Below are 26,378 nucleotides of genomic sequence, written 5' to 3'. Positions count from 1 at the left end.
GGAAAATATTGTAAATTGATGGATGAGCATGTAATCTCTGTGAAAAATGTTTTGTTAAACCATCAACACTAAGTTGTTTGTCTCTTGGATCAATGACCCCTTCATGGCAGCAAAGATTTCACTCTGATGGATTTTAATATCCCTGTTTTTCCCATTAGCAGCCCAAGTTTTGAAGCAGACGCTGTTCCACTCCAGCATGAATAGATAAATTGTCAGAGCATGCCAGCAAAATTGCTTCTGCATTAGAGGATTGTAAGCAACACTCTCTATACTGTTTTAGCTGGTAAACACAAACTGTGCACATTTGGTGGCGTATCTCAATTCTCGGACTTTACTTGGATTTAATGAGTTGGAACAGTGTGATGAGATGAGGAAGAATGTGTTTAGTGTATATTGAATAGAAGCCAGATATGGAAGGTCATTGTGTTAGAGCTGCCCTTTCCCACCACTTATCAGCCAAAGAGGAGGATAAGAATGGAGCTTGTATAGAGTTCATATTATAAAAATGAGTAAGATTTAACCATTTAATATCAGTATTCGAGATATGGTCATTCCACTACGATATCAGATTAATTTTTAAAAATGCTTTAACTATAGTTTTGGGAATATAATGGTGGGAGTAGATCAGTAGCGGAATACAATTCTGTAAAGAAAATAATAAATTGTTTATGTTGTTTAAAGAAAGTGTAGATAGACATTTGAGGAAATAGGATTCCCCCCCCCCACACACAAACACACCCAAAACACGACAAAAACCGCCACAAATTCTGGTCATTCATTTGCTACTCAATCCTTCCTTGCCCACATTTTAAAGAAAGTTCTAATTAACATAGAACCAAGTTATTTAAGCTCCAACTTCTAAATTTAAAAGTCTCAAGAAAATGTTTGGGGAGGTGTTTTCAGATTCATTAAGTGGATTTTCACTGTTTCGTATTCCTGCTTGATCCTAAACAATGTGTTTTTCTCAATTTCAATCATGAGGTTTTTAAAAAAAGTATCCTGCTATTGTTATTTAATAAGGGTAGAATAAAAAACATTTTCAAAAGGTTTTTATAGATAGCAATAGCAATAGCAGTAGACTTATATACCGCTTCATAGGGCTTTCAGCCCTCTCTAAGCGGTTTACAGAGAGTCAGCATATCGCCCCCAACAACAATCCGGGTCCTCATTTCACCCACCTCGGAAGGATGGAAGGCTGAGTCAACCCTGAGCCTTGGATGGATAGATAATAGATAAGATAGATACAGAAGATAGATAGATAGATAGATAGATAGATAGATAGATAGATAGATAGATAGATAGATAGATAGATAGATAGATAGATATAGCAGTAGCAATAGCAGTTAGACTTATATACCACTTCCTAGGGCTTTCAGCCCTCTCTAAGCGGTTTACAGAGTCAGCATATCGCCCCCAACAACAATCCGGGTCCTCATTTCACCCACCTCGGAAGGATGGAAGGCTGAGTCGACCCTGAGCCGGTGAGATTTGAACAGCCGAACTGCAGAATTGCAGTCAGCTGAAGTGGCCTGCAGTGCTGCATTTAACCACTGCGCCACCTCGGCTCTTTCCTCTTCCTGTTTTCCCCAGAACAACCACCCTCTGAGGCAAGTTGGGCTGAGAGAGTCATTGGCCCAAAGTCACCCAGCTGGTTTTCTGACCTAAGGGTGGGGGGGAACTAAAAGTTACAATCTCCTGGTTCTAACCTAGTGCCTTAATAAAAACAGCCTATAAAAAAAGGTTTTGAGGACATCATTATATCAGTAATTAAGATCTCTAGAAATACATTTTGTTGTATTGAGTTGTTTGTGGGGAACAAAAGGAAACTCAACCTTAACCCTAACTTTGCTGACAGCAGAGCTGATAATTGCAGCAGAATGAAGAGTTGGCTAGTAAATCTACTATTTGTAATTCCTCTCCTGATAAGGAGAGGACTTGAGATGACTCACAAGTGCTCCAGTCAGTTGCCTCTCACTAGGAGACTGCAGCACAGTTGTGGGGGCTCTTTAGAGTCGAGGGGGTGCCATCTTTGCTTAAACCATGGTCAACGCCTTTATTACACGGGGTTCCCACATTTCCTTTTCTAATCAAATGTGTTTATTACCTGTTTTTTGGCTACTAGGAACCTTCGGATCAACAAGTTTGAAAGCACTGATTGAGTTTTCTTAAATCTTTAGCCCAAAGTTTTAAATACAATTTAAGATACTCTAAAAATTCTTTTTAAAAAATAATTAGCAACAGAGTGGCTAAAAATTGATTTTGGAATGTTACAAATAACCCAATTTAAGCCAATTTAACTTTGAGTGCACTTTTGGATTAACCAGAAATCTCAATGTAGCTTTTTTTTTCTTTGTGAATTTTTATTTTATTCAAAAAAAAAGTTAAAATACAAAATTTTTAAAAAAAAGTTTTTACAGAAACCAACAAACAAACCAAAACAAATGAGACATAAAAAATATGCAAACATATCATCATATTATTCCTGCTAGTTGAATACTCGTAAATCATTGACAAGCGAAATCAATGGGAAAGCCAATGTCAGCGTTCCAAATATCATGCAGAATTAAATCAGAGTCCAAGGCAGAGTTATCCTTAAAGTTCCAATTTAATAAAACAGACATGTTGGCATCATGCTACGGAATCCCAATTCTGAAACTTCCTGGGATTCCACCCAGTTTAAAGTTCATGATCTTGTTCCCACACCCACAAATCCATCACATGGTCCAATCCTCTTCTTCCTCACTGGCATCTCCACCCAGCTTCTTCCGGTCAGGTGCAAAGGTGCGAAGACAAAGAATAACCTTGAGCTTCTAGAAAGGAATTTTTTATTTTGAAAACAACACATTCTACCTCTTGCTATTCCCCCCCCCCCATTTAATGAGAGTGTGGCAGGCCAAAGATTCTTAAAGGAACCACTGCAGGCCTGACAGCCAGATTCACTTAATAACTGTGTTACTAACTTAATAATTGAAGTGATTCACTTAAGAAATGTGGCAAACAAAATTGTAAAATTGGGCAAAACTCACTTAACAACTGTCTCACTTAGCAACATAAATTTTGGGCTCAATTGAAGATTACCTATATAAGAATCTTTCTAATGGGAGCCGAGGTGGCGCAGTGCTTAAATGCAGCACTGCAGGCTACTTCAGCTGACTGCTAGTTCTGCAGTTCGGCGGTTCAAATCTCACTGGCTCAGGGTTGACTCAGCCTTCCATCCTTCCGAGGTGGGTGAAATGAGGACCCAGACTGTGGGGGCGATATGCTGACTCTGTAAACCGCTTAGAGAGGGCTGAAAGCCCTATGAAGCGGTATATAAGTCCAACTGCTATTGCTATTGCTAAAACGCTGTTGTTTCAAATGCTATGATAGAATAAGACTTATGAAGATTGGATACAAGAAGGAGCCAGAAGAAATTAAATATTACAATTGAAGGATAAGAGCACTAACATTTGACTTACTAAAATAAGCATATTTGTGAACAATGGACCCAGAATTTAATTTCAGGAATGTGTTATTATAGATAGGCTATCTTTAAAGATGTTATGGAAGAAGAGCAACTTTTACTGGAGAAGGCTGAAACTGATCTGAAAGTTTTTATATTTTTAGACAGAGATTGGACAACCGTTTGTCTGAAAGGGGGCAGGTTTCCTGCTTGAGCGGTGGGTTGGACTAGAAGATCTCCAAGGTCTCTTCTAACTCTGTTATTCTGTTAAGATTGATACTGATCTGAAACTGGATTTTAAAATGATACACTACAAGAAGGATATGAAAAAAGAATCTTACGGTAGATATACAAATAAAACCACCTTATGTCTGAATAATTAGAAGATGTAAAAATGACAAACTAAGGGCATGGCTTGGATAACATTTGAATATTGGATTTGCAAAAATATTTGTCAAAGTTTTGAAGGATTTTGTGAGAAGGAACAAAGTAAAAATAAAAGCTCGAGAACATCAACTTTTGCTGACTACAACTGAATAAGGATTTTTATAGATAAGAGATGGAGTATGGGAAGAAAATATTTTTGTTGTATCTTATAAGTTACTAAAATTGTTTCTACTTGTTTCTACTTTTAATGAAGTCACTTCTTTATATATTCTTTTCTTTATATATTTTTATCTTTATTGCCTAATATTTTTTCTACTTTTTCCTTTTCTGTATTTTCTATATTTTTTTTGTTTGCGTTATTGTTTATCTTTTTAATTGTAGTGTTTTAAAAAATTACCATAAAAAGTTAATTGCGCTGCGTTGTTTTGAGAGAAACAATAATTTCAGAATCTGGAAAAGAACTTTAAAAAGCCATTTTTTGTCTTAAGTCAGGTTCACAGTAGGCAGAAAGGGCCAAGATACCAATATCTGAATCAAAACTAAATTAGATTCCTCAACTTTTTGAACTGACAAAGCATTGTAGCTATTTAAAAGTCTGTTATTTTAGGCAACATTATTCTTATGTTGGTTCCCTCTTAATTACCTTTAAAGAAACAGGATTGTCTTGAGAATATTCCTTCCAATAGTGAATCTGTCTTCCCATATTAACTGGACATTCATTTTAACAATGAATAAAGAGGAACTATGAAGAGACTATTGAGGTCTGTTCCTCTACTTCATTAATTGCAGAAGACAGAAGCGTCGTGGAAATTGACTGAATTCTGGTGTTTTAAATATTAAGAGGTTCTCTTATTATTCTCTGAAAATGTTTTAGTTAATCAAATGATTACTTTCCCCTAAAATATAAAGGGAATACAATTATAAAAATAAAGAAAAAGAAGTAATAAAGGAAATCATAAATCAAGACAACATGAGTATGCTGACTTGAGGTTATCTTTGAATCAAGTGACAATTAAAGAGTACCTCGTGCCAGGCACTTATTCTTTCAAGTAGAATGGATAGGGCTACATGCTGTTCCTCTGAGCTGGAGAAAATTTAGGTAGTCCTTGACTTACAACCACAATTGAGGCCAGGATTTATGTTGCTAAGTGAGTTTTGCCCCATTTTATGACTTTTCTTGCCACATTTGTTAAGTGAATCCAGTGGTGGACTGCTACGGGTCCACCCAGGTGCGGGAGAACCTGTAGCTAACATTATGGCTGGTTTGGAGAACCTCCAAATCCCACCCCTGGTTGGCTCCTCCCACTCCCTCCCCTTCCCTCCCAATGGATGGAATTAACAGAGACGGCTAAATTGACTGCCTTAATAGTAATTAAAAATAGCAATAGCAATAGCAATAGCAGTAGACTTATATACCGCTTCATAGGCCTTTCAGCCCTCTCTAAGCGGTTTACAGAGAGTCAGCATATTGCCCCCAACAATCTGGGTCCTCATTTTACCCACCTCGGAAGGATGGAAGGCTGAGTCAACCCTGAGCCGGTGAGATTTGAACCGCTGAACTGCTGATCTAGCAATAGCCTGCAGTGCTGCATTTAACCACTGCGCCACCTCGGCTCTAAAAAAGACACAACTAAGTTTGTTTCTACTTGGAACCTCTTCTGGTCTTTGTTCTTGGAAAAAAAATAAAACTTTGACTTTAGGTTTTGCTGATTAGATAATGGCTAGTACATACTATTCTATAAAAGTAAAAAGTTGAGGCTGTATATTTGTATCATATTCTACTGTGCTTAGAAGAGCCAAAAAGTCAATGTTTTCCTTCCCTCCTCCCTTTTCCTTACATATTTTCTCTTCTCAATTCCTCCCTTACTTTCCCACTATATTCCTTTTTTCTTTATATTTCATATTTTGATTAATAAAAATTTGGAACTAGTTTCTTGACAGTTTTTTTTTTCTGGGCACAATTCAAACTCTTGTTTTTTTTAATCACCAGATCCCTAAATAGTTAGAATCTGACTATATCAGCAGGGCCCACTGGTGTAAACTTTCTGAGGCATCGAAACAGCACAAGTCCTTTTTTAAAAAGATGCCAGGCTTCTCAGAGGGCTCTGCAGATGAGGGCTGCATTGCCATTTCCTATTTTGTACTTGTTCCCTACTTTTATTCAGATCTTTTAAGTTACATTTCTAAGCATGCATCAATTTTTAATTCTTATTTTTATTTATGCTATCAGCCACTTTCAGTACATTGCAAACAGAATAATAGATTTAAATTGTGCTAATGTGAATTGGATAATGCTATCCAATTCAGCGCATTGCCAGTTTTAGGGGATTAAAACTTGAATGGGATACTCAATTTAATCTAGGTCTAAATGCACTTTTAATTATGATGCAGAAATCTCAAACGTTATAATGCAACGTCTTCAAATATAAGATAATATATCATTCAAAGCACAAATGTTTTTTTCTGTTCTTTATCTAAGAATAGAAACGACTATACCCTGATACCCAAGAGCCTGATTTCTTAATACATGCCAAATGATTAAATTAAAAAGTAGCTGGATAAATAATGAGAGGATCATATATCGAAAGTGCACAATTATTTCATTTCTGAAATTAAGTGCATAATTATTTCATTTTAGGAAAGGGCTAAGAACACATGCCTGAACCACTGAGAAAAACCACGGTCAAAATATGATTTAGAAACTCGAGGAAACAAATTTAATTTTTGCATTTTAAAAACTGTATTGCACTAAAACAATTGATTCAATTTATGGTAGATTATGTGCCATTATCTTGATACTGGTTTAAATGTTAAATGTTTTTTGGGTGGGGAGAACAATCTGTTGCATCCATTGCTGCTGTAACTGAGTCCATCACCTCATCTCTGACCATCCTTCCCCCCCCCTTTCCACATTTCCCATCATTGTAGACCTCTGAAGGAAATTAGATGTTGTTGAAATAATGTATTCAGAATGTGCTTTGAACCTGGTCATTTGTATCACAAAAGAGAGTTCTGTGATTCCATATGTTTCTTTTCCTGGCTCTCTAAGTTATTCCATAGTTTTCTAAAATGCCAACATTGAAATCAGAAATGCTCTTCCTATCCTACTTCTTTAAAGTCCAACATTTTCTTCCATGGAGTGTCATAGGAAAAATTATTACCTGTATGATTAGATCTTTGCAGGCACCGACACATCCTAGCATCTGTGTCTCTTTTCCAAAACCTTCTTTGCTATTCCACCAAATGCCACTCGAGGGTTTTCCTGTAATGTTTTTTATTTATGTTGCTTCTTTTTGCGTCTTTGGCATACTTTTGTCTGCTTAGTTCTTTACTGATGATAACCAATTCCAAAAGGCATAACTGTCCACTTTTGCATCATTTTCATTGTCAGTTCTGAGGCTGATTGCTTTATCCGTTATCATGAGTTAAGTCTTATTTATATTAAATCTTGGTCTTGGCTTTTTTTTCCCATCGGCTCCTTGAGTTGTATTATTAGAGCTTCCAGAATATTTATCTTTTTAGCTATCAGAGTAGCTATCAACTATGTTATTAGCATAGCATGCAATGTTTTCATTTGTTTGCTTGTTTGTTTATTACCTTTATTCTGCCTCTCAACCATGGGGCTACTCTAGGTGACTTACAATAATTTATTTATTTATTTATTTATTTATTTATTTATTTATTTATTTATTTATTTTATTAATAGGATTTCTATGCCGCCCAATCCCGAAGGACTCCGGGCGGCTTACAAAAGAAGGAAAAGAAAAATAATAAAAAATAGAAAAGACAGATTTAAAATCACAACACCACATGCATTCATTCTAATCGGGGCTGGACCTCAACAGTGAGGTCAACAGCCCCAGGCCTGCCGGAACAGCCAGGTTTTAACAGCTTTCCTGAAGGCCATGAGAGTGGGTAGGGTCTGGATTTCTGGGGGTAGCTCGTTCCAAAGGGTTGGAGCAGCCATAGAGAAGGCTCTCCCACGGGGGGCCCACCAGCCGATATTGCCTGGCTGGCAGCATCTGAAGGAGGCCCACCCTGTGGGATCTCACCGGCCGCTGGGAGGTATGTGGCAGTAGGAAAAAGGAAAAAAGTGTAAATAGAACAGAAAGTAAATAATAGACCCATAACATAAACAATGAAAGAAGAATATAACAGAATACATCAATATGATAACCGAAGAATGGATAGGTGGAAATCAGAGAGGAAGGGAGGGGAGAGGTGGTGTCTGCCATCAATCCAATTAGCCTCCGCCAGCCTGGAACCTCCCCCTTTTGGTCTCAGACCAACTGGCGGAGCCGGGTCTTCAGGCTTATATGAAAGAATAGAAGGGTGCGGGGTGGATCTTACTTTAGAGGCTACGATGCTCCAAAGGAACCCAATTTTTTGTTCCTTCCTCCAATTTTAATGCCACTTCCCAATCTAATTCCCTGAATATTTTTATTCAGTGCATAGGTTGAATAAATGAAACAGCCCTCTCTCTCTTCTTTTAGTTTCAACCAAAGATTATAGATGATAGATATTCAATTATAATTACTTTATACATTTTACTTGGATGGATTAATGCTGAATGAAAATAATATGCCCAGAGATTTACATCGGTTTGTTTTTTTTTTAAATGCAGGGGTTTCAAAATGCCTTTAATATAAGATTTATTCAGTAGAATAGATCTGGAAGGGACCTTGGAGGTCTTCTAGTCCAGCCCCCTGCTCATCTTCCTTTTGAAAGATGAATCTAAAAGAGACTTACTGTTGAACGAGCAACAGGATTGCATATGCTAAAACTAAGCCTATGTAGACCAAAGAGCATATAATTGCCCCCATCACTTTTAAGGTTCGTACATTTCTTAGTTAATTTATGTACCTGGAAATTCCTATATATACTACCCAATTTTACTCTTGAAGTTGGAACAATTTATTCTCTGTTATATGCTTATTTAATATAAACACGAATAAGTGCATTGGTTACCATCCCAATAGACTTGTTTGTAGTGATGATAATTTGCTGGGGGAAAAACACCCTGACTGGATATTAACTGTCTCTTCAAGTGCTGAAGTATAACATGTCAGCAAATCTTGAAGCAAAGAGCTATTGCATTTTTAACCCTCATACAGCAGCCAGATGTTTAATGTATTGTTTATTTGTTCCACTTTGCAGTTCAAAGTATTGCACTGTAGTGTCAAAGGCTTCCCGCTTTCTATCAAGCAGTGGCTTTTTAATATCCAAATGACCAAGCTATTAAAAGTATTGGCAATATTTGAATAAAAAGGTAGGCCTGTGGAAGCAGGGAAAATATGAATCAGTCACCATTCCAGAGATAATTCTTCCATACATTTGCGGAGAAAACTCCTTTTCTCATACTGATCAATAAATTTAGTGACTGATCAATAAATGTAAAGGAAGAGGCCACCATCTTCAACAGGGTGGTCTCCCCTGTAGATTTTAAATGCATGGCGTGTTACTAATGACATAGGCACATAAAACCCAGCCACTAAACAGATTAAAGGTTAAAAAACAATGCTTTGAATTCTTCTTGGGGAAACAGTCAGCATAGATTTATCAGGGTAGGCACAATATGGGCATTGTATCGTACTCAACTGCTACATTTTGCAGCAGTTGTATTTTTGGAACATATTTCAACTGTGACTTAATGTATTGTAGTAGTCTAATTATGATTTAACAAATTATAGATAAACACACAGAGAACATATTTTCTAAGGAGCATTTGCTGTTAGTGCAGTAAATTGATTGGCATGAATACAGAAGTTGCTGTCCTTCTGAAATTCAGCTTTACTGCTGAAAAACACAATGGCAGGATTAAAAAAGGAAGGCTCTGTGGTGGTGCCAGATGCTACAATGGAAAAAGGTTCTTTGGAGTACATGGAGGGAGAAAACTACTCAGAGATACCGGAGAACAAGTAAAAGTTACTTACTTTCCAGCATTTATCAAAGTAGAATATCCAGCAGAAGAAAGTAGTTCCATATCTATATTCTGGTCTACGTGAAACAGGTATAGATCATCACTATTTCCTGTTGCTTTGGGAGTTGCAAAGTGCGTCATTTTGAGTGTTTAATTACAGTTGTGGTGCTATTACTGTTCTAAAAACAGCAATGAAACTGCCAAAAAAGTTTTATGCTTCCAATAAATATTCCAGCCGTATTTCTGCAGCTGTACAACTGAACAATTGTTGTAGCACGCATTGACTTAATGTAGCGTCTTATGGTTGGATTATAACAGAGGTTTGGTTTTGATTTATTTTCAGATGTGTACACGCATACCACAAATGACATATTATTGGTATTTAAGTCAGGATTCTCTGCCAAAGTAATACTAACCCTTAAGTTTTAGTAATTTGGGAATTTTAAAAAGAATGGATTACATTGTATAAAATAGTTCTGCAAAGTGATCCAAAATATTTTTGGTGGATTTTTTTTTGGCTACGTTTGGCCATGACTGGTGCTCTGTGTGTGGCCCCATCTGCTGATGCCGCTTGATGTAATTAATACCAAACAGTCTTTGCCCATCTCAGCGGTAACTTTGGAGGGACGTGGAATGGGGCATATAAATATGCAACCAAAATTGCTCTGGTTTTCTTATTTAGTTCTGTAGAAAATTGATGCAAAGAAGCGTAAAGCTTTTAATGAACATTCAAAATATTGCAAACAGTCTGAGCTAAAGTTACCACTGGGGGGGGGACACCATAGTGGTGGGGGATCTCTATATATTTTAAGGTCCTGCCCCCACATCTTTTATCTCTCTGGGACAGTGTTTCTCAACCTTGGTCACTTGAAGATGTCCGGACTTCAAGGGGAATTCTGGGAGTTGAAGTTCAGACATCTTCAAGTGGCCAAGGTTGAGAAACACTGCTCTGGGAATATGGCTCTGTCTTGATTATAATCAGAGCAGATCAAAACCATGGGCCTAAGCAACATTATTTTCTAATTCTACATTCTTAAATCTAAGATCCTCCTTTGCCTTAATATTGATCTCGCTTGATCTGACTCTAAGGTTGAATTGGTGATGGCATCACTGGATAAATCACAGAGGCTCAGTTTGTTTTGGATCCTATTTCCCAGGAAGATTTTGTAGTTGTCTTCCAATATTAGATGGTGTAATCTACTAGAGCAGTGTTTCTCAACCTTGGCAACTTGAAGATGTCCGGACTTCAACTCCCAGAATTCCCCAGCCAGCGAATGCTGGATGGGGAATTCTGGGAGTTGAAGTCCAGACATCTTCAAGTTGCTAAGGTTGAGAAACACTGTACTAGAGTCATAGGGTAGTTTCAACCAGTAAGTAAAAATATTTATCCAGAGACCTAATTCAAGTTTACTGACTCCTGCTTCCTGTCGAAGCACTACCTTTGAAACACAGTGGGTTACCTAGAAGATATTTTTCAGAAACGTTGCTTGAATCCTTTCTAAAGTGATCTTGCTGTTATATGGTCCTAATTGAGCCCTGTATAGCAATTGGGCTCGGCCTTTAGTTGCAAACAACTTAATTGCAGCAGGGATAAACTCTGCTTCTCTGGAAAATAATAAGTTTGCATAGCTGATGCAGATTTCGGTGTGCTGCAGAATATGTAATCCAGGTGGGCATTTCTGCTCCTGGAGGCCTGAAAAACTATTCCTAGCAAAACTAAAAAAAATTAATCTGTTCAGTGAACTGCCAGTCACTTAAATATGAGCCATCAAGGAGCTTCAGCTGCCAAAAAAAGGCCAACACAGTTCTAGGCTGCATTAACAGAGGGATGGAATCAAGATCACGCGAAGTATTAATACCACTTTAGAATGCCTTGGGAAGGCCGCACATGGAATCCGGCATCCAGTTTTGATTTTATTTATTTATTATTTTTATTTATTTATTTGTCTTGTATGCCGCCCACTCCCGGAGGACTCCGGGCGGCTCACAAAAGACAAGGGAAAGGGGGGAACAAGACAAAGACAACTTATTAAAAACAAAACCAACATTCACAATTTCCGTGGAGGTAGATGTTTCTCAGCTCCCCCCCAGCCTGCTGGAACAGCCAGGACTTGGTGGCTTTGTGGAAGGCCGGGAGGGTAGTAAGGGTCCGGATCTCGACAGGGAGCTCGTTCCAGAGGGCCGGAGCTGCAACAGAGAAGGCTCTCCCCCGGGGAGTCGCCAGCCGACATTGGCTGGCAGATGGAATCCGGAGGAGACCCAACCTGTGCGATCTAATTGGTCTGAGAGAGGTAATCGGCCACCACAACATTAAGTTTACAGTCTTAATTGACTTCATTGTCTGCAGTTGGCCCACCTGTGCTGAAAGGGAGAAGTACCAAAGGCTAACTTGGTTCTCTTGTAGAGATAAACAGTTGTCCTTGTTCACAAAAGTAGGGTCAGCCTCATCTTTTTGGATGATGACTGGAGGGGAAGCAACTCATTCTGTTGGCTGCACTTATTCTGCCTTTGCAGCTACTCGGAAAAGAGTTACAACCAGTTAGAGTTTTGGTATTTATGAAAGTTTTGAGAAATAGGTTAGAGTTGATATTTACATAAAGCGAATAACACGGAACTGCCAAGAGAAAATAAACATGCTGGCAAAGGTTAAGGCGTAGATTCTTAAAAGGATAAGAGGGAGATCACAATATCCACAAACAAGGTATCATATTCTTCCCTGGAGTTCAACAAGCATAAATAATTTTGCTTTGCACAAGGAGTTATTTGTCAGCAGAAATATGAGGCATGGATATTTCTATATGCAGAATTGTATTTTTTTTTTTGCTTCAAGCTGTAGCAAACCTGCCCTGATTACCTTCTTAGAAAACACAGTCGGTTTACATATAGCTTTTCTTAATATACATAGTATGTATCCCTACCAAGACCCTCTTTTTAAATTTGTTTGGGCGGGTTTATAAGACAATAATTCTTCTTTGTCCTTTCCAGATAACAAACAGAAAGGGGAGACAAATCTGTACACATATTGAGGTTTCCTTTTCCTAAATACTACATTTTAACAAAAGCAGTTTGTTGGATTTTGTTTTTTTTTAATTGAAAATAAATCCAAAATCAATTTAAGAAGTTATGTATTCAGACTTGCAACTCTAAACTGATTTTATGAATGACTGACTGAAAGCTGAATGTTTGAATGTGTTGACTGACAACCTTGGCTGAAAACTGGTTGAGAGACATTCTCTTTATTTATAGATTTGATGTATCATCAACCATAGTACCTATATGAACTATAAGAATAAAGCTCACATTGTATCTGATTCACTTTTGCACCTTGGCTGTTAGGTCAAAAGATAGTTGGAAAACATTTGTCCATTGGCTACATAATCTGTCTTATCATAGTATGAATGAATGAATGAGAGAATGTGAATGACATTGTGAATTTGGCTTGATATCTTTATTCATATCAGGAGACAAAGATCAAAGCATTACTTATAAGTAAGTAAATCTCCTTAAATTCAATGAGACTGACTCCCAGAAGAGTACAGAATTGCTTAGTTAAAATCACTTTGCATTAAAGGCTTTGGGAGATGCAAAATATGTAGGTTAGGGGCAGCCAAGTATTCCTTTTCCTGTTGCCAGTCCACCCTATTTATCCTTTAAAACCCATGAATCTGTCTCCCAAAATGACCCCACCCCCTCTTGTCCCTTGAGTCAAGTGAAGTTGAATGCCCTTATACCGTTTTTGCAAGTGAAAAATAAAAAGATTTGATCCTAATGATTTTTCTCTCAAAATACACACATTTTAAACGCACATTCCACTAAAGAGACATTTGCAAAGATGTGTATTTTTATTGAATAACCGAATTACAAATTTCAGAGGCGTGTATAGTGGAAAAAATTATAGTTTCCTGATTTATGTATGAGCCAGGGAATGAATTAGCTCAGTGTGCTCGTAGCAACCGAGCTAATATAGCAATCTTAATGTAGCAGCCCCACAGCAATTACTTAAACCCCTAAATTGCATGCTCTTGTTAGAACTTTGTTTACATTTGTGCGGCAAAGCATGTATTGTCATCTGGGGACTGTTACTGGAAAACAGAAGCACAAGTATAGGCTCATTTTTTTTTGAAGAACAGAAGGAAAGAGACCAAAAGTAAATGTGTTTTTCCCCAAAGTTAAGTCAATCGTTGGGCCATGCAGCTATAATATAATGGGAAAGCAAAGCTACATTGCTAGTGATTTACCTACCTAAAACTAATTTGAATGTGGAAAAACAAGGACCTCAACCTGACAACCAGATGTAGGTTAGTCTGCTCTACCTGTGGCTATGAAGGTTGGATCTTAGGAAAGTAAAACAGGAAGAAAATTGACTCATCTTAGCTGTGGTGCTGGAGAAGACTGCTGCATATTTTCCCTGGCAGCAAAAGTGACTAACGAGCAAAAGCAAAATCAGGAAACTGTCTCACTTTCTTTGATCGTGTCATGAGAGGGAATTCACTGGAGAAAGTAATTATGCTTGGAAGAGTTTGCAGTAAAAGGAAACCAGAGAACATGGTGGATGGACCCTATCAAAGTTGACACCAGGCGGAGCATAGGAAAACTCAAAGAAATGGTCCATGATCATTGTTAATTTTATAAAAAATTCAACTTGAAATAGGTCAGAATCCATTCAGAGAAGTAAGAATGGGGTAAGAAGAAAGAGGGGGGGGAGGTGTCCCCCCTGTGTTTTTTTTTTAAAAACAACTTCATTACAATATCAAATTAAAAAAGAAAAATCATTTAAAACAATTAACAATATATTGATTCCAATTATCAATTACCAGTGACTACTGAGTTGGCACTATAATCTATAAGCAGGTGTGTGTGTGTGTAGTGTCCGTTTAGTGCAGTGGCCCCCGAAACTGAAGCGTTGAATGTTAGGAAACATCTCCACCTGTCATTTGGGGGAGGTTGCATAAGTGTTCCATTTATATTTTAAAAAATGTAATGTTCTGGCTAGCGGGCATTCAAACAGCACGAAACAGGAATTCAGATCAATCAGCACATAGAACACGCACCTCTGTACACAACACACAGTTGGGATTTGGGGGACATGTGCGCATTAGCCCAACTGCAGCCGTCTGCAACCTATGCTTACCCATCAACCCCTTGACCTGGGTACTTGAGAGACCGCCTGCTGCCAATTACCTCCCATAGACCCGTTAGATCGCACAGGGTCGGCCTCCTCCGGGTTCCGTCCACCAGCCAATGCTATCTGGCTACTACCCGGGGGAGGGCCTTCTCTGTAGCAGCTCCGGCCCTTTGGAATGAACTCCCCGCGGAGATCCGGACCCTCACCTCTCTCCAGGCCTTCCGGAAAGCCATCAAAACCTGGCTGTGCCGGCAGGCCTGGGGTTGATGAATTCCCCTCCCCTCTCGACTGGTATGGCTGTATGACTCTTGTGTATTAATTACGTGTGTTGTGTTTGTGTCCCCTTTCCCCTTTCTGAGTTGTTCGCCGCCCTGAGTCCCTCCCGGAGAAGGGCGGCATACAAATAAACTAAATCTCAAATCTCAAACCTTTACAGTGTAGATATGCAGTGATGCCTATGTGCAGTAACAGGCTACTCTAGATCAAACTTAAGAAATTGTCCTGCTTTAGACCTGGATTAACTGGCTAATTTTGGACTCTCAATTCTAGGGGAAAAGGAAGTGGCACCATTTCTGAAAACTGCATAGGTTGAGGTTTATTAGATTTATATGCTGCCCTTCTCCCAAGGACTCAGGGCGGCGTACAACATTAAAAGAAACACATAATACAAAAGTTTAAAAAAGGACAGTAGCTAGGAGTAAAAAATGGTTTGAGGGAATGACTTGCAAGCATATGTGTGGCTTACTACAGTATTATACTTCCTACTTTCTGCACTTCAACTAAGAAATATCTGAACACTTTAGCCTGTCTTTATTACATGTCCTTACAATTAACTAGTATTTTTGTACTGTGGCTCACAAATTTATACTTGGTTTGGGAAAAGCTGCAGAAAACCACTTGGCATGTCAGAAATCAGAGGGAACATTGCCTGTATGGCATGTACTTATTCCTCATAAATCTATACATAGTGCTAGTGATTGGAACATAGATTCTACAGGTAGTCCTCAATGTGCAACTACAATTGTACCCAAAATGTACATTGCTGAGAAATTTGTTATGCTTTGCCGTATTTTACAACTTTTGTTGTCACATTGGTTAAGTGAATTATTGCAGCCGTTAAATTAGTAACACAGTTGGTAAGTGAACCTGGTTTCCCCATTCACTTTGCTTGTCAGAAGGTTGCAAAAGGTGTTCACATGCGGGACCCTAACCCTAACCATCATAAATATGAGTCAGGTGTCAAGCATCCGAGTGTAAATCACATGACCATGGGAATGCTGTCCCAGTCATAAGTGTGAAATGTCACAAGTCACTATTTTCAGGGCCGTTGTAACTTTGAATGATCACGAATGAACTGTTATACGTCAAGGACTACCTGTAGTAGTGTATTGATGTAGTACAATGCAACTCTCCATATGGTTATTCCCTGCTAGCTTAATAGTATATTCCCCCTAAAGATGGTGAACTGAAGATGGGAAGTTTTAATTAGGGTTTCTAATGTAAGAGGGGAAAAGGGTCAAATTATTTTTTCCTTGATTTTTAACATTTGCAGAGGCGGTTTCAAAGCTTGGTTCTCCGTCATCCTTTTATGAATATAAAGCTTCATGTATACTACACATTAATTGGATCTTCTCTTCTGTTATCTCCAGAGATTTGAAGAATAACTTAATTAGTAACATTGAACCAGGAGCCTTCTATGGACTTTCAGAACTGAAACGTCTGTAAGTATTAATTGCAACTGAGATTACCTTAAAAATTATGCCCGTATTGATATTGATATTCGGTCTCCAGAGAATTGGGAATACATCACCATGCAATTATAAGATAAAGAATACTGTATGATAGCAGTTTGATATTTTTTTTCCTGTGCATGATTTATGTTTATGTATTGAGACAAAGCAAATACATCTTCGCTACAATCATACAAGAAATTGAACACATGAAAACTTGTGTTCTGAGTTAGGTTTACCTGCAGCATATGCTGGATGGTATCATAAACATATATTGGCAAAACAATGTAGTCCAGATGAAAGAATAAAGGGATGAAGAATGGATAGGCTTTATGGGGGTCATTGACAGTACAAGCTACAGTTTTATATCTAAAAACTGATGATGATTATATACCATTAAGACGGTGTTGGCTCCTGGTGGCCATGTAGATAGATTTTCTCCAGGATGATTTATCCACAACTTGGTCCTGCCAGTTTTCCAATAGTGTACCCATCACCACTCATAATTAGACATTTGCTGATTGCTCTTCTCTTTTCTTCTACCCTTTCTAACGGTATGTAGTCTTGAATAGAGCTAAGCGTTTCCCTGCATTACAAATAAAAGCAGCAAGTGCAAAATAGTGCAGAAAAATAAGAGATGGGATAGAAACTGGATCTCTCTGGTGTTGGTCAAATACATTATATATATATAGGAATGTAGGAGCCGAGGTGGTGCAGTGGGTAGAGCGCAGTACTGCAGCCACTTCAGCTGACTGCTAGCTGCAGTTCGGCGGTTCTAATCTCACCGGCTCAAGGTTGACTCAGCCTTCCATCCTTCCGAGGTGGGTGAAATGAGGACCCGGACTGTGGGGGCGATATGCTGACTCTGTAAACCGCCTAGAGAGGGCTGAAAGCCCTATGAAGCGGTATATAAGTCTAACTGCTATTGCTATAATGGTATGAGGACTAGACCCTAGTCCTTGTGCATCCTGATTAATTTTTCAACTGCTTTCTACTCTGAAAGTGAGTGTAGATTGCCTCTCCTTCAGTTGCTGAAGATCAGGTAGTCTGGTCCTCTCTTAACCCTCAAGAGGGCATGGTTTTATTTTTAAAATGTCTCTGACAGCTTCTTTCAACTCAGTGGAGAAGCTGACAGGATTCTAAACTGTTTTGAGGTGTACAATACTGTAAAAAAAATAGTTAAAGCAAAATAAAATAATGTCAGCGTAATTATGCCATGCGGAAAGAGAGAGGGGATATTATGGTTGAGAGATAATGCCAAATGTCAGTGGGGTGTGGGAAGGAGGGGGAGGAGAGATGGAGAACCAGAGAGTGAAAGGGCTGCACATCTCCAGAATAGCAATAGCAATAGCAGTTGGACTTATATACCGCTTCATAGGGCTTTCAGCCCTCTCTAAGCGGTTTACAGAGTCAGCATATCGCCCCCAACAACAATCCAGGTCCTCATTTTACCCACCTCGGAAGGATGGAAGGATGGGTCAACCTTGAGCCGGTGAGATTTGAACCGCTGAACTGCAGATAACAGTCAGCTGAAGTGGCCTGCAGTGCTGCACCCTAACCACTGCGCCACCTCAGAATCACATGGAAAGGTACAGAATGAAGAGACAAGAAAAGATGGAAGAATAAAGGGAAGACCAACTTGAGAAGATAGGAGGTCCTGCCCTTTCAAAGTTACAAAAGCATTAAAACAAGTGACTTTTCACAATTTTTCACACTTATGAACATTGCAGCATCTTCATGGTCAGGTGATCAAAATTAAAATGCTTGGCAACTGACTCATATTTATGACGGTTGCAGTGTCCTGGGGTCACGTGATGACCTTTTGTGACCTGTTGACAAGCAAGGTCCAGGGCAAAACCAGATTCAATTAACCAACGTGTTACTAACTTAACAACTGCAGTGATTCACTTAACAACTGTGTCAAGAAAGGTCATAAATTAGGGCAAAACTCACTTAACAAACGTCTCGCTTAGCAACATAAATTGTGGACTCAATTGTGGTTGTAAGTCAAGGACTACCTGAATGTGGCAAACACTAATTACTGCTAGAATTCCTACACATGACAATATCTGCCTTGAATATACAAGACCTCCATAGGGAAAGAAGGACAGGAAATTTCCCGTGCTCCCTGCCAGCTTCCCGCAAGGAACCTTAGGGAGGAGTTGGTAGGGAATTGGAGGTCCTTCTTGGTCCCACTGCTTTTTTGCCCATCTGCTGTCATTCTACTGATAGGAAAGAATATTTGTAGCTCAGGGTTGAAATGAGGAGTTATGGTGCTCTCCGAGATGGGCTTTTTCTTGTAGATTTTCTATTACCAGACTAGGTAATATCATCAGTGCTGTCATTCTGTTTGTCTGTTTAGAAAAAAAGAATATTTCTGAGATGAAGACTCAGTAGGACATGGGTAGTCTAGTAATACTCTAAAAATTAGAATATAAAGGTAGTACAGTATTTGTTACACCACATGAAGTAAGATTATTGTAAAAAGAGTGTGTTATGAAACCTAGGAAGTGGTTTTGCTTGGCTTATTAGATAATAAAGTAGATCAAAATGTATGGATATGCTATTTATCACATATTATCTCTCAATTACATGTACAATTATAGTTCACACCCAAAGATAGGCACATAGACTTAAAATAAACATGCTTATATCTCAGCATGGCTGTATCCTATTAAAAGGTGGCGCAAAAGTTTGGCTTCAAAACTAGAAAGTTAACAGACATCGTATTTGTTTGAATAACAAATGTGAGAAAAATGTGATAAAATAATAGGAAGATATCAGCAGAATTAAACATGTGCAGACAGATCTACTCTGTGAATCTGAATGACTTTTAAATCATCCAGATATGTGAGAATGTGAAAATTGTAATAAGGCCATTGAAACTTGCTGCGGTGGGGATGATGCATTATAACAACACAACCCTGACCTCTTGTGGGAAAAATAGAGAAGCTATAAAGCTATGAAATGATAGTGCTTATTCTGGAGCATGAGAATGAGGAAAATCAGAGGTCACTGAAGTAGAATCTATTGAATTGGAAGATAATTGCAAAAAGTATTCTGAAATAAGTGTACTTCAGAAGTCACTATAATGTTTAAGTACAAAAACCTTTCTTGTTATCACAGAACTATAGATTTCACTCCTATGGGGAACATTATAGAGGCAGGGAATTGGTTGATTATAATGGTGTAAAGCAAGGTTGTTACTAAGTTAGTACAAGTTTTCTATAAAACATCGAGAATACTTACTGTCTCATAAAGTATGATTAGAAACGAGATTATTTTTCCTTCCTTCCTTCCTTCCTTCCTTCCTTCCTTCCTTCCTTCCTTCCTTCCTTCCAATACTGTTTCTTATATTTTCCTGTCTTTCCCACAGAGGATAAAGTAAGCAGCTAATGTAATGCAGACATATGTAAGTGACAGGAGGCTTTGTGAATCAGTTGGGAAAAACACAGGTTGCCAAATTCATAAAATTAACAATTTCATTTGGAACACTTCTCATGGGCTGACAGCATTGGAGTAATTTATTACTGTAGTTGCAGTGGCAGAACGTCTGAATTAATGCAAAACAGTTCCTAACAGAAAAAAAAGATAACAGGATGAGGGCCACATGTCTGGTTGTTTCACAATATTAATTTCATAGTATTTCGAACATAAGCATTTACAAGAGGAAAACATGATTTATGTGATGTAAGATAGATTTGATCTGAAAAAATAAGAAGGGATTGAGAGATGTGTAGAAATAATCTGATACATACTGATATTTATCTTATTTATATTTCTGCAAATGATTCATTAGGAAAATTTATAGCGTATTTGGTATGTGGGTTAGCACTTGGTTTTGAATCTGTGCTATTCAATTGGTGTAGTCAGGGCGTGTGAAGTAGCATAAATCTGCAAGATGTTTAATGAATATCCATCTTTAGTGAGAAAGTAGTTAATATAAATATTTGAACATCCGGGCCAGGTGCTAGATAGATGCTTTTTTTTTCTTAAAGAGAAATTGTATTGAACTCAACAGATCTTATTTAGCAGAATACTTAAAACCTATATTTCTACTGATAAACTTTTTTGTATTATTTAATGTAGAGATGCTAATTGCAGAATATCATTAAAATCTTGGTGCTAATTCTCAATGATTGGAGTCACATAGCAAAGGTCTGCTTGTTTGTGACATACATATTGTATGTTTGTAGCTGATAAATAATGAAAAATTAGTAAAAATCCAATTAATTCTCCTTTATAGGTACTTAAAAAAAAACCCACCGCTATGGAAATTGAATAAACACACTTAAGCGATCATTGCCAATCATGTTGTGTGGTTACTGATTGCCCAATAGGCCCCCAGTGTCATGATAATATATTTGTCTTAAATATCTTCATTACAGAGCAATATCCATTTTTCAATGTGATCATTTTAATTCATATTATGGTAGTGCAGTTCAAAAGAATGAATTACAGTGTAATTGATTCTAGAACTAACTCAGTTACGTCAAAATTTCCACCATGTTCATTTTTTCTTTTTGTGAATTATCCCTGGCTTGAAGAAATACAGGCAGCTGTCTCATTTGAGTTTGGACTAGAAGTATTTTTCCAGTTGATTGATTACCCATCTTTTTGTCAAAGCAGCATAGATAGCACTCTCTTGTACAATTTTATACGCAAGAACCTCTGTGAACTGGGGTAGCCTTAGAGATATAGTAGCTGGCCCCAAAATACAAAGTGGGTTTCTCTGGCTAAGGAGGATTTGAAGCTGGATCTCTCCACTTCTAGAACCTTGAGTAGTTCACTGTTCTGACCCCCCTTCTTCGCTCGTTCACAAACGACAGTCAGACAGACTTAAAAGGAAATAACTTTATCAGACCTGGCTCACTCTGGCTGCGAGCCCAAAATAAACATATATAAAGTCTTTGGCAAAAAGATTACGCAGCAGAATGCAAAAACAAAGAGCTAATTACAGCAACACCAGGTTTACAGAAAGAAAGCAATTCACTTCTCCAAGTGTCTCTTTGAATCAGGGTTACAGAAAGCAAATCACTTATCCAAGTGCCTCTCACAAACAAACCACGACCGATGAACGATGAACGTTGACTTCTGCAACCAGGGCGTGGCACCATCAGTCCTTTTATCTCCAGAAGACGACACTAACGAGCCACAGCTGCATTGTTATTCCTGCATCCCGACTCAACTCACAGCAAACTTCTGCTGAGTCACAACAGTTCACCATAATCAATCTCATTTCATATTATCTACCCTGAATGGTAGCATCATTCAGGATTTCGAACACTGCTGTAGAGAGTAAGGAAGGTGACCTTGATGCGGATGGGAAACCCTAAGCAAAAGGAACTGAAGCATTTTTAAACCCAGAATAACAGAGACAACATCTGGAAACAACTCAGGTAGACACCTCCCTAATTCACTGCTGTATCAAGCAGACTTGCAAGATTTTCCTTTTATAGAAATTCTCTGTCAAACACTTTTAACTTTCACATGGAATTGATGTCCTGGACTGAGGACTATCTACCGAGTTATCTACCTACTGAGTTGGCAGCTGCTGACGTAAATGTGTTTCAGCAATTGCTAGTACCGATTGTGGCAAGCAAAATCTGAAGTCCCTTGTAACACAAATCACGTTGGCTGTTGTCCTGGTGATGCAAATCATAATTGCAATTTCCAGTATGTTTTGATTGAGAGAAATCCAAGCTACCCTGGGTCTAAATGAGAAATCCTTCCTCATCTTATGGCAGGCAGAGCTATAGACCCACCTCCCACACTCAAGATACTTTTGACTCTATTAACTAATTTGGGAGGGAGGGAAGAAGTCTTATTTTTAAACTGTTTTTGAGATTTTTCAAAAGACCAGCCAAACCACAAGTCATATTTTAAAACACTAATAAAACGAACTGAAATATAAGCTTAGCATGATTTTTTAAAACATTTCTTGTGTTACGAAGAATTTTCATGTAGGAAAATTAATTCATTTAGGAGAATTAATTCAATAATGAACATACCTCAATATGCCCATGTTATACCTTTGCTCTGTGTTTCTGGTGGAATTCAAACTGCTTTAGGTTGTCATCTATAAAGCCTTCACGGCATGGAATATTTGGAGGGACCAACTCTGCCCAGTTCTTCCAAACTGCCAATTCTACTTCCTTTCAATTAAAGAGTAATGAAGGATGCCATCTTATGAAACCTTGGAAGCCCACCTTTTCTGATTCAGTGGCTGTCCTCTGAAACATCACCTGCCTGAGATCAGAGGGCCCTTGGCCCTCTCTGAGCCTTGGGTAAAGCACTAAAGTCCAGGATGGAGATCAGATTTCCCTTTGAGAAGTTTCTGCTACTGCCTTGTTGGGTTAATTCTTGGCGATCACTCTTCTTTTTAAATTCTGTGACATTTGTGTTATGTTGTTTTAATGTGCTTTTAGTTCCCCAGCGTTGCATTCACGAGGTGGGCAGGCGTATTATTTGAGCTCATAAAATGTGTAAATACATTTGTTTTATAGTGTGGATCATTTCAAGGCTGTGTTTGGGACAATTAAAATGAGTTTGCCTTGTAATTATTATCATAATTAATGTTATTTCATTTTTTCCCCCTTCTAGGGATCTTTCCAATAATAGAATTGGTTGTTTAACACCTGAAATATTTGTGGGTCTTAAAAACCTTCATAAATTGTGAGTATGGTAATAACTTTCACACATTGTTAAAATAGCATAAATGATACACAAGTAACAGGGCAAAATAGTTTGGTTGAATCTATACCTTGATTGGTTCCGGTATTACAGAGTAATACGCTGGGTCTCAGGTCCCCCTGAGCTACTCAGAATGTTCTCCTGTGCCCCACACCCTTTGAACCAGGAGACGTAATGCAATGTTAGTTGTTAAGTGGAAACCAGCACGATGGGGGGAGGTTTCTTCTTCTTCATTGAGTTCCTTGAATTATGCCTTGAAAAATAATATTTAGGGGGTGAATGTTAGGAGGAAACCATTGCCTCCCATCGTTCCCCATCTTATCTTTCTCCATTAATGGGGGGGAGAGTCCCCCTCCCCAAGACAATTAAACTCAGGCCAAAGGATGCTGGTTCTTCTTTTGAGGAAATAGACAAATTGTGTGCCTTGATCTTCTTTGTTCATGAAATCCTCTATTGACAATAAGCCTGTTCTGGGATTCCTTTCGTGAACAGAAGGGGCCTTCGGGATTGATGTTAGATGCCTATGGAGATTTCAGTTATCCAGCTCATGGTTGTCCCAAATGTACTCTGGGACAATTTGATGGTAGGTTTAATAGCAATAACAATAATAATAATAATAATTCTGATGCAAAATGGATGCTGAATTAAAGTTTAAAAGTTTACATACTTTTATAAAACTACATATGTTACGGTTGTTAGATTGTTGCTATGGTTTGATCAATCTTTTCCCTTCTTGCTGGGTGCCTCTTCCTGTGGTACTGAGCCAAACTGATTTCATATTTTCATTGTCACATTATCTGTAGATTCCTTCTTATCTCTTCTTCTTTCCCCCCCCCCCCGCATCTGTTTTTAAACTGTTTTAAACATTGGCAATATTCCTGACTTCCTTTGCGGCCAATCACCTCTCAAATGGCTCTTTTTGCAGAGGGAGCAGCCACAGGGCAGAATCTGCTTCAGTGAACTTGAAGGAAGTAGAGACTTTCTTAGTTCTGCTCTTTGAAGGGAGCCATATTTTGATCCGGGGCTTTTCCCATGGAGAATTTACACCTACCAGCAGCACCTTTGCCGATGCATTTTCATAATCACACCTTACGAGAGCAGTCAAATTATTTTCCTTCCGGTGCAAATGCAGTTAGTTTAAATGACCAAGTTTCAATGTTGTAACTTATAATGCTGCAGCATTGTGCTGCTTATGTTGGTTCCAACTGGACTTCAGGGATGCACATACACACTTCCCACTTGTATAGTTCTTTGTCCTGTGCAGGATTCGTCCATTAACTCAACACCAAGGAAACAGCATATCTCTAGGTCTCCTACAGTTAGCAGGCTGATCTCTGTATAGACTCCATCTTTCAGGTACATCTGTATTAAAATTGACCCAAGGAAGCCAGAGGATGTTTATATAAAATTTTGTGCCCAATGAAACATGAACATTTCATCAGGCAAACTGATTCCCAAACCCCTGTATTTGTTTGGCTATCTCTGCTAAATTGATTTCTAGGATATTTGCACTTTGGCCCAATATATCATGCAGAGCTCATTAAATCAACCATTCTTCTCCCCATGGCTGAGTCCCAGAATTCAAGCCACAAACGTCTTTAGTTTCTTGAGTAAGCTATAGCATGAGTTTAACAATCAGGCTAGTTTTTAGGGTGTTTTTTTTTAATCTTAAAAGTTTCATAAAAATAATCATAAAATTGAGCAATTCAACTTTGGAGCATTCTTCCTAATCTAAAGGAAGAGGAAAGAGAGTAGGACATGGGGAATATCTTTAAAATTGATTGTAAAAAGGAGCGTCTTGCTTTCTATATTTGATGTTCTCATCATTCACCGTACTTCATTGATTTTTCTCATGAAACTAGTTGAGCTCATTTATCACTGAAGGTTGATTGTCTTCTGAATATGTTACTCCTTCAGACATTTAGGATTGGACGTCCTTCTTATTTCCACCCGAACTTCCTATTGCTTTTTAAAAAATCATTGTTATGTATAGCAATTTGCATTTGCATTCTTTTTCAACTACGTCCATCAGCATCTGCCCGGGACAGTAGCTGGCTCTCCGGACAGACATTTTGGTTCTGCTTCTAGCCTCTCACGGCAGCCAACTTGCTTTAGGTATTTTAACCTGTTGTTTTAGATCAAGTTCTCTGGTTTTTTTCTTTTTCTGACAACTCGGAAACTTGTTTTCCTGGAGAGGGAGAAAGAAAAGTAAGTAAAATAGATCAAGAGGTTATGTCCTTTTGCAGAACTGAACCAAAACAATAAAACTATCAGTATTTGTGACATGGTTTCATGCACAGTAGTTATCCCTCGAGGGCAGATAATTTACTAATTTACGGGAACTCTTGTCTATCCTGTCTCTCGCCACTTCAATCTCTATAGTGGATTTCCCAGACAATTTATGAGAGTGCCTGCAATTAATCTTCTAGTCAGTTGCTAATCAGGTTCACAATTCCTGTAAAAAGCACTTACCTTGATTTTCTTTATTTATATAAACAACATGCACTAAAATATTCCACCTATTGATTGCTGGGCTCCAATATGCTATTATTTTCTCCAGCATTAATGAAAATATTGTGGATAGCAAGGAGGGCTACAATGTATATTTGGGATGGGAGCAAAATTATTTGTATTATTTTTGGTCAGTGGGAGGCAGCATTGATTGCATCATTGTGTTGCCTGGATCTTTTTAGTGTTCTGAGGCTAACAGGAGTGAAAGTAATTTTATAGCCATCTTCAAAACTCTTCAGATGAACCTGGAAGTGGAAACGGTGTGATGTAAAAGTGCCCAGGGTGTCTTTAAAGAGAGACTTTATGTTGTGGAAGTGACCTAATGAATATTTCTAATGCTTTTAATACTTTGCAAAAGAAAGAAAGAAAAACAATGGAAAGGAAGAGAGAGAGAGAAATTTAAAAAAGGAAAAGAAAAGTGAAAAAATAAGAGAAATATTAAGGAAAGAAAGAAAATGTTAAGAATTCTCCAGTCCACTAAAAATGGGCACATGCAAACCCTCCCCATTTGAATGTTTTAAAACACAGCACTAAATTCACCAACTGTCATGGTGTCTCATGAAACAAAAG

General features: G+C 38.2%; 1 protein-coding gene across 2 annotated transcripts in view; it reads left to right on the top strand.

The window, feature by feature from the left end:
* The window catches only part of ADGRA1 (adhesion G protein-coupled receptor A1), a 324,929-nt gene that overhangs the window by 54,019 nt on the left and 244,532 nt on the right, over positions 1-26,378 (top strand). For both annotated transcript variants that reach the window (XM_032232081.1, XM_032232080.1), the window contains exons 3-4: positions 16,524-16,595; positions 23,208-23,279. In XM_032232081.1, coding sequence (XP_032087972.1) covers positions 16,524-16,595; positions 23,208-23,279 — 144 coding nt within the window. The remainder of the gene's footprint in view (positions 1-16,523; positions 16,596-23,207; positions 23,280-26,378) is intronic.

This window comes from Thamnophis elegans, chromosome 15 (assembly GCF_009769535.1).
Source record: "Thamnophis elegans isolate rThaEle1 chromosome 15, rThaEle1.pri, whole genome shotgun sequence".
In the NCBI taxonomy this organism is placed as follows: domain Eukaryota; kingdom Metazoa; phylum Chordata; class Lepidosauria; order Squamata; family Colubridae; genus Thamnophis; species Thamnophis elegans.
The sequence above is the reverse complement of the archived record's forward strand: the minus strand, read 5'-3'. Positions and strand labels throughout refer to the sequence as shown.